The sequence below is a fragment of the Austrofundulus limnaeus genome, unplaced genomic scaffold (assembly GCF_001266775.1).
Source record: "Austrofundulus limnaeus strain Quisiro unplaced genomic scaffold, Austrofundulus_limnaeus-1.0 Scaffold284, whole genome shotgun sequence".
NCBI classification, from domain to species: domain Eukaryota; kingdom Metazoa; phylum Chordata; class Actinopteri; order Cyprinodontiformes; family Rivulidae; genus Austrofundulus; species Austrofundulus limnaeus.
In genome coordinates, this window is record NW_013952686.1 from 685,215 (window position 1) to 694,123 (window position 8,909).

The window sequence follows — 8,909 nt, forward strand, 5'->3', positions numbered from 1 at the left end:
ACTAAACACATTAAATCAAAATTTGCAAAGCTAACGGTATCACAAAGTAAAAATATTCACTTTTCTCCTGGATGTGACACTTTTAGGTTTGAGAAAATGCTCCACAGATTAACAGATGATTAAGATTTATTCTGGTTTTATTATTATGAATATGATTTGTTGCTCGAAAAAAGAGTAAGCTTGTGTTTTTATTTTTTTATTTGTCTGTCTTATTTTGTTAATTTAATATTTATTGACAATTTACTGATTTAAACCATTATTTGATTAGTATTGTTGAATTCAATTTTATACTTGGAAATGGGGGCAGATATTATAAGATCTTTTCTTCTTCTACTACCTTTCATTTCATTTTATTTTAATTCAATTCTTTTTAATATATATGTGTATTATTATTATTATTATTATTATTATTATTATTATTATTATCGGGTATTCTTTTTTCGTTTTTCTCTGATTTTGTTTTATGTTTTGAATGAATTGTTTTGTTTGCATGAAATGAAACGAATAAACTAAACTAAATGCGATGCTTTGTTTTAATAAAAAAAAATWAAAAAATAGACTCGTTTGAGTCTAAAACAGAAGTTACAGTAAATTTGAAAGAATCTGGCTCGAGATCACGAGCTCCATTAATTCTACTCCCCACTCAGATTGTTTGCTCTGAGGGGGTGTGAAACTCTTTTTTTTTTTTTTTGTCCCCGACTGTTGCTAAGCTTTTGAGGGCAATCCCCTTAGTGGGCTGTGGAACGCGTGGCATGGTGGTGCTTATCGTCTCTGGGCCTGCTGCTATGTAAAGAATGTGACCCAAGTGAGAGAGAGCGAGGCAGCCAGAGMGGAAAAATAGGGAATAAAGAAAGATATTCTGCTCTGCCAAACATGACTGGTTTATTAAATACGTACCACCCTGAAGAAGAATGCCCACAATTCTTTTTAGTGAGGCTTTAGAGTCGCATTAAAGCAAAACAAGTGCTTTGATACCAAATGTCTYTTCCCACAGAGACGATGACACTTCAGGAAAGTTGACGTTCACTTTGGACATCTCTTCTGAATGTAAAAAATATCCTTCTTTCAGTGCTCAAAGAGGCCCGGTCTCTCTWTCTCCCTCTGTCACTGCAGTTCACGACGTTGGAGCTGAAGCTGGAGGAGGAGCGSGTCTTCACAGAGTACGAGCAGGTGCCCAAGAAGAGGGCCAACTGCGTGGTCACGACAGCAACACTGCCTGAAAACATGGAGCGCAACCGTTTCCGCGACGTCGTCCCGTACGAGGAGAATCGAGTCGAGCTCGTGCCGAACAAAGAGAACAACACGGGTTACATCAACGCCTCTCATATCCAGGTGCGCTCCAAAGCTTCTTCAACTGTGGGGTTTTAACAAGCTTTTACAAAGAAACTATTTTTATATTGTTTATTTGTTTGTGTAGAAATCAGCAGGTGTTTTAATATAATTTTAAGCAGAAGTATCGACATATCAAAATATTTATTAACAAAAAAACAGAGGTAGATTAAGTACCCAAAGGTAGTAGCACTTCAACATATTTGTGGCCCATCATATCAAAATTAGGATTAAGTGAAATTTGGTCAAAATGACCTCATCACATTTTCAGATTTCTGGCTTTAAAAGCTACATTTTGATACCTGGATCATTCTGATGTCATGAGTGGATCCAGAGATATGACTTCATTTGTCTTGTTGATTACAGCAATACTATAATATTGGGTCTGAATACTAATTTTATGTAATTTTAATGAGGAATTTTTAAAAGAGGAAACTTTAAATATTATTTGAATATTAAAATTTCCCAGCCGGAAAGAAACAAAAACATTCCTAGCTCACAGGAACAATCTCAAAATTTTAAGACGTTTTTGCTACTGCACAAAAAAGTGCTTTAAAATTTAGTTTTATGATTATATTTCAAACGATGCATTGATAAGGCATTAATTCATTGTTTTGACAAAATGCACTTTTTGCAAACGTTTTAATCAAAACTATATTTCCCTATTTCTCCATTTCCCACTTTTAGACTTAATCCTCATTTCAATGTGATGGGCCACATTTGTACTCAAATAAAAATTAGCAATCCAAGAAAATACACAAGAGTACAAAGGTATTTCATTAAAAGGCTACTTGAGTACTGAGTAACTGATCATATCTGATTTAAAATTGTTTTAAATATCAGACAGATATCAAATATAGTTATATGCAAATTCTGGGGTCTTTCAAGACTTAAATGAAGTACATTTCAAATAATTGCAAAATAAAAAGTCCCAACAGAAAAAAACAGTTTTTCAAATCTAATTCTTTTCATTTCAAAACTAAATATTAATCGAGCAGCAATATTTCGTAAAATTACTTAAAGTAAAAAGTACTGTGTAGTAGAGCTACTCATAAGTGGTTTTCCCCCCAAAAAAGTTAAAATAAATGTAAATGAGTAAATGTAAGCAGTTATCGAGCTCCCCCTAAAACACAGCTTCATACAGACATAATATACATTTGTTTTTAAATCAACATCTTAAATTTTACTCGTTTTATCTTTTAGAAAACGCTACAGTCTCAGAGCTTTTCTGCAACTTTCATGTCATTCAGCCTAAATTAAAATGATTGTTTTTTTTTAAGGCTCTCTTGTGGTCATCTTTAATCAGTCAGGGGATGGCTTGAAGGAGAGGATGAAAAGGAGCCATTGAAAGCTGTTTGGGCCTTTAAGCTGTCAGAGCTCTTTGGATCTACTSAAGAATGTTGTCCAAACTCCAACCCTCTTAAGGAAACTTGAGTTTTTCTCTCTCATGCCAAGTAGAAAACAGTCTGAACAACTCCAAGTTTATAATGTTTAATGATCATTTTTCAAGATATCTTCCTTTAGAACAAAAGTCCTTGTTTGTTCTGTRTCCATCTCTTCATCCTGTTTACATTTAACAGTTTGACTTGATGAATCAGCTGAGCTTTAGGTAATAACAAAGTTAGGAGTTTGTTGATGTTGGTACTTTATTTTTATTAACAGGATGTTGAACTAAATTAAAAAAGCAGATAAAGAACAAAAAAATGTATTCAATAAAATAAAGCTTACTATGCTGCCCTCTAGTGGTGGATAAGATCATGATCATTACAGTTGAACTGAAATAACCTTTCTCCTAAATGTGTTTTCTTGATTTAAAAATTTTAATATCCCCCCMAAAAAAGCTGTTTTTGATGTTTATTTTTCCAGGTTATGATCAGAGGGGAGGAGTGGCACTACATCGCCACACAAGGCCCACTTGCCAACACCTGTGCCGACTTCTGGCAGATGATCTGGGAGCAGGGGGTCAACGTCATCGCCATGGTCACTGCAGAGGAGGTACACACAAACACACGGTTCTCAGTTCACCGTCACGTGAGAAATAAGACCAGAGCCACATTCTGTGACGCTTCCCTCCTCCTCCCCGAATCCAGGAAGGCGGCAGGTCCAAGAGYCACCGCTACTGGCCCAAACTGGGCTCCAAACACAACTCGGCCACCCACGGCAAGTTCAAGGTCACYACCAAGTTTCGCACGGAGTACAACTACTACGCCACCACGGGGTTAAAGGTCAAACACCTGCTGTCTGGCCAGGAGAGAACAGTTTGGCACCTGCAGTACACCGACTGGCCCGAGCAGGGCTGTCCTGAATACGTTCCCGGGTTCCTCGGTGAGTGTGACGATCGTAGCAGGTTTACGGTTCGTCGTCTACAGAGGAGCTCACGCTTCCCCGTCTTTCCCTGCAGCCTTCTTGGAGGGAATCCAGTCTGTGAGGAGACACACGAACTCCATGCTGGATACCTCGAAGAGCCTGAACCCACCGGTGGTGGTGCACTGCAGTGCCGGTGTGGGTCGGACCGGTGTGGTGATCCTGACTGAGCTCATGATCAGCTGCCTGGAGCACAACGAGGTGGGAACTCGCCCCAAAGACTACATAAGGTCATCTGTTTTTATTTATTTATTTATTTAATATATTCTCTCTTTCCTTCTACCCCTTCCAGCCAGTGGAGGTTCCCACCATGTTATCAGAGCTGAGGCAGCAGAGGATGCTGATGGTGCAGACCATCTCCCAGTACAAGTTCGTCTACCAGGTCCTCATCCAGTTCCTCAAGAACTCCCGGCTCATTTGAGACGGAGGCTGTGGAATAACGATGACAACGGTACTACGAGTTACAAAAGTCAACAAGAGATCATGTGAGCTTCCTTCCTGTCCTCAAAGGAGGAAATAATCTAAGCTTTTATAGAAATCAAACATTTCTTATAATCAGTGTTGAATTAGCTCTTTATTTCCATTTAAACCTGGTCCTTTTTTTTATAAAACATGCGTCAGTGCGTCGTCTCCATGTAGGTCAGGTAAACAAACAACTTGTCTTGGCTGAAGGTTCTTGACGAACATCTTGAGAGGAAATCAGACGTCAGTTTGAGAGACTGTTACGTCTGTATTTTTAGCCAGTATTAGCGTTACGCTGTGTGAACAGTAGGGGGCAGCAGTGTCACTACTACACTCAACCTTCTCATTCTGAGTTTGCCAAACAAAAGTATTTTTCTAATCTGAGTATTGATTCGTTACAGCGAGTACCGACTTCAGCATTGTAACTAAATGTTTTTTTTATTTATTCCTCTAAAGACTGTGGTCACCTTCATCTTGCTGTTGGAAAACACAGCAGTCTCCTGAAATCGTCTTAATTTTGATTCCATTTTATTTTTTAAAACTTTTTAGATTCTTCCTATTATGTTTTTGCGAGTTAAAACATTTATCACAATCACGTTTGTTACCCTAACGTCCAAACGTTAAAGTCATTAAATTGGAAATAATTTATATTGATTATACAATTAATACTGTATATATCTAATGTATTCTGTGCCTTACTGAAATTACAAAAATAATTTTTTTTATTTGGATCTGGTCGCTTTGATGCCTCTAAAAATCATTTATTTGCTCTAGTTTATTATAAGAACAATTCTCAATTTTAACCCAACTTGAAAAAAAAAAACAACTAAACTAAAATACAATCCTTTACTTTGAAAGACAATTTTTTTTTATTTAAAATACATTTTGTGTTCTATGTTACAATAAATCTACTTTACTGAATTTTACTACAATACTGTTGTAAATACTAGGCATGTGTTTATTTTTTTGACTTGGTACTCTTAAAATACCGAAATATAAACTATGCATGCTTTTTTTTTACGTTTCTATGTATATATTAAAGCATATGTTCTTAAATAAGTGTAAGCTTTAGATTATTTTCACATACAGTGATTTTTTTTCTTGTTGCACTTCCCTTGTTTTTGTCAGTATTTTCCTCACATAGCATTCCGCTGTTTCTTTTTATATTTAAGTTTCTGTTCTTTTCCTGGTCAACCTTTCCGATACGCTTCATTCTGATGTGTACATATGTTTTGTATATTCTATTCTRCGTGTTACCGTTTGTTTTCTTTTCTCAGACACGTTGTGCTTGCTTGTTATGCAAAAATAAAGCCTTATTTTCTTTAAGACGTCACCTTTGATGTTATTTCATTAAACGCTCAGTAAACTACTTTGYTTATAAAATTAGTACCTAAAGATTTGAAAATGAGTGGTAGCTGCCTAATTTAAAAATCAAAACAAGAAAAAAAAATGCTCACAGTGTTCTGTAGTCCAACAGCAGCTGCATGATTTCATTTCTTTTCATTTTTGGCCCATCTCTTTACGCACGTCTTTAACGTAGGGGTGATCCTTCCCATGAGCCACCTCCATTATAGCCAACGCCTAAAATAATAAAAAAAAAAAAAAGACCTTTAAGGTGTTTTTTAAAGCCTCGTGTCTACATGTGTGTTAAACTATAAACGACCTTCTTGAACGCGCTGACGGCCTCTGAGTGCCTCTCCACSCCCATGTAGATCCGGCCCATCTTCAGGTACATGGAGGAAACATTCAGGGAGTACGGTGGATACAGCTTGCTGCAGAAGACGCGACACACAAACATGTTTTACTCACAAGTCACTAAGCAAAAAAAAAAAAAAAAAAAATTTGTGAAAATTAATTCACATCCAGTCAATTTTTATTTTCTTATGACAGAAAAAATCCCAAATATTCAGATGCTGAACAAGCTTATAAATCCATTTTATGGTGGGGCTAGAAACGGACGGTTCAGAACTTTTGAAGTAGCGTTCCCATGTTTTGAGCAGTTACTATCTTACCTGTCGTAGATAGATCTTTTAATGGCCACATTTTGGATAAATAGTTTAATTATAACCAAATTGACGAGCTAAAGGCTTGAACCAGCCGTTAGCTTGTTATTCCAAACTGAGGTTCGAAGGTCTATCTCAGTGTTTCCCAAAGTGGGGTCCTGACAAGATTTTCTGAATTAATTACGTTTTTGCCTTAGTTGTTACAAAGGAGTGAGGTTAGTTGTTACAAAAGAGTGAGGTTAGTGTATTTAAAACGGATAAATGTAGTATAAAAATATTGTTACTATGTCCATGTTTTGTTGACCTGATACAAATGTTTATCCTCCAAAAATAGCTAATGGCACAGGTCTCTGCTACTGTTATTTTGTGCGTCAAAAGCTGAAAAGTTTGGGAACCACTGCACTTTGGTTCCCAAAGTTGGGCTTTGGACCCAATTATGGTTCATGAAGCACCTTGGATAATCTCCAGAAATCAATTTAAAGGGTAATAAAATAATTGCTGATGTAATATTTTCCCTATAACTATTACAAAAACACAAAATCAGTATAAATAAGCATTTATATTTGTGTACAAGCTGTTTAGATTGTCAAAAAGCCTGTGTTTTTAGGGTTATTTACGAAGTTCGTGTACTCAGACCAGTAATATTTGGGCTCACAAGTTTTTGCCATGGATATTTTGTGGGTCAGAAGATAAAAAGTTTGGGAACCACTGGTCTATCTTAAACAGGTAAGATAATAACTGTTCATAACATGGTCAGAGAACCTCTTCAAAAATTCTGAACCAACACTTAAGAGGAAATTTTTTTTATCGGATCCAGGATCACTAAAATAAGTCAAAACAATAATTTTTATTTATTTATTAAAAGTACAAAATGTCAAACTAATACTTGATGGTTTGTTACAGGTAAAAGCATTGTGTCTAAAGCTCCAAAAGTTTTATAATTTATTTTCCTGAGCATTAAAAGAAGAGCTTTGAGTCTTCGTACCTGTAAGGTTTGAGGATCTTCTGGCCGTATCTGATGGCTCCGTCGGCGTCCTGCATGTAAATGCAGACGCCCATGGCCTGGTACATCATGTGGAGCATGTAGACGCTGGAGTCGTCAAAGACGGCTCCCATTTCGTCCAGACTCTGTTCGCACATCTCCAGCAGCTCAGCGGGACGTGCTGACGAGTCAAGGCCGAGCCGCATCTCACAAGGCAAAACTAACCCATTAAGAAATATTTATGTTTTTAATAATCCCGCTTTAAAAAAGGATATTTTTAACATGCTTCAGGGCCCGGAATTCTCTGATTTTATTCCTGGCGTAGCGCGTCATGTTGTTGACGACCTGTGGCTCGATGGGGTCGCTCTGCTTACGGACTTTTAACTTCGCATTGTCCTGCAGATGAGGGGGAAACAAACAAAAAATGAAAATAAAAAAGTTTTTTGGGAACGGTTTGTAAAGCAGTTTCCGTTGAAACTTACTTTGGACCTGCTTCTGCACTCCCGACAGTCACAGGTGAAGTAGTAGGACTCTCTCAGCCTGTTGTTTCTGTCGTCTGTTGGATAAAGCAGGTCTATGTAGCTGATGAGCACCTGGAGAGGGAAAAAACAAAAACATAAAAACACATTCACCCTCTCTGTCCTTCATATGGTTCTTGTTATTTGCTGCCATATTACACCCAAACCACAAACACTGACGAGTAAATGCCAGGCAGATAGGCTTATTAATCCACAAACAGCTAAAGCAATGCATGTTACCTTCTGCCTTTTATGCTAGGATTTTAGATGGAGAAATAATAAAGTATTGCCGTTTTGGTCAAACATYATWAAGTTTTGTGCAATTCCAAGAAATWTTTATTGTTTGGAATGACTCTCAGCTACTACCACACAAAAGTTGGCTGAATATTTGTACAACTGAGAGTTGTAGCCATTTTTTGTTGGCTAAGGGTGATTAGCTGCGGCGACCATCTTGAATTAGTTCGAACCCAAACTACCCTTAGCAAAAAGTAGTATATGCAAGTATTCGTTAAGTATAMTTATTTTAAACTAAGAATAAAACTTACTTCCAGTTTACTTTTTATGTACTTATCTGAGATATACGTAACCAAGTTTATCTTAACACTGTCCTTGGTTTGTACTAAAAGTATACTAAAAGTTTAAGTATACTTCATCTATGCTAATATTTCACTTTTCGGCCATGATAAGTTCATTTGTAGTATATTTCAAGATTAAACTAAAAGTATACTTAAAAGAATACTTTCAGTACATTTCGAAGTATACTTTCATAAACTTATTGTGGGCCAATTTTGTCCTAGAAGTATATTTGTTAGTAAACTGCTAGTATAATTATATCAGTGTACATTGTAAATAAAAGTATACTTAAAGAAATACACTTTTATATACTTTAGTATACTTAATGACATGTACTTAAAATATACTTATTTTTTGTAAGTTTATAAACATAAAAAGACATAACAGTGTACTTAAAGTATACTTTTTATAAACAAAAAAAGTCCCAGTTTAGTACACTTTTATATACTTTAGTATACTTAATGACATGTACTTAAAATATACTTGTTTTTTGTAAGTTTATAAACATAAAAAGACATAACAGTGTACTTAAAGTATACTTTTTATAAACAAAAAAAGTCCCAGTTTAGTACACACAAGTATTAAATCAGTACAGCAGGTAAAATAAGTATTGAACACGTCACCATTTTTCTCAGTAAATATATTACTAGAGGTGCTAATGACATGAAATTTTCACCA

The 8,909-nt window shown here is 36.0% G+C and overlaps 2 protein-coding genes across 2 annotated transcripts in view; one reads left to right on the forward strand and one right to left on the reverse strand.

Annotated features, from left to right (window-relative positions):
• LOC106526608 (protein tyrosine phosphatase non-receptor type 14) overlaps positions 1-5,483 on the forward strand; it is a 49,692-nt gene extending 44,209 nt beyond the window's left edge. The window contains exons 16-20 of the mRNA XM_014021246.1: positions 1,114-1,332; positions 3,196-3,324; positions 3,420-3,654; positions 3,731-3,894; positions 3,986-5,483. Coding sequence (XP_013876700.1) covers positions 1,114-1,332; positions 3,196-3,324; positions 3,420-3,654; positions 3,731-3,894; positions 3,986-4,114 — 876 coding nt within the window. The 3' untranslated portion in view covers positions 4,115-5,483. The remainder of the gene's footprint in view (positions 1-1,113; positions 1,333-3,195; positions 3,325-3,419; positions 3,655-3,730; positions 3,895-3,985) is intronic.
• The window catches only part of LOC106526609 (N-lysine methyltransferase SMYD2-A), a gene marked incomplete at its 5' end in the record, with an annotated part of 8,140 nt that continues 2,035 nt past the window's right edge, over positions 2,805-8,909 (reverse strand). Inside the window, 6 exon segments of the mRNA XM_014021247.1 lie at positions 2,805-3,313; positions 5,613-5,736; positions 5,819-5,927; positions 7,144-7,318; positions 7,416-7,536; positions 7,623-7,733. Coding sequence (XP_013876701.1) covers positions 5,656-5,736; positions 5,819-5,927; positions 7,144-7,318; positions 7,416-7,536; positions 7,623-7,733 — 597 coding nt within the window.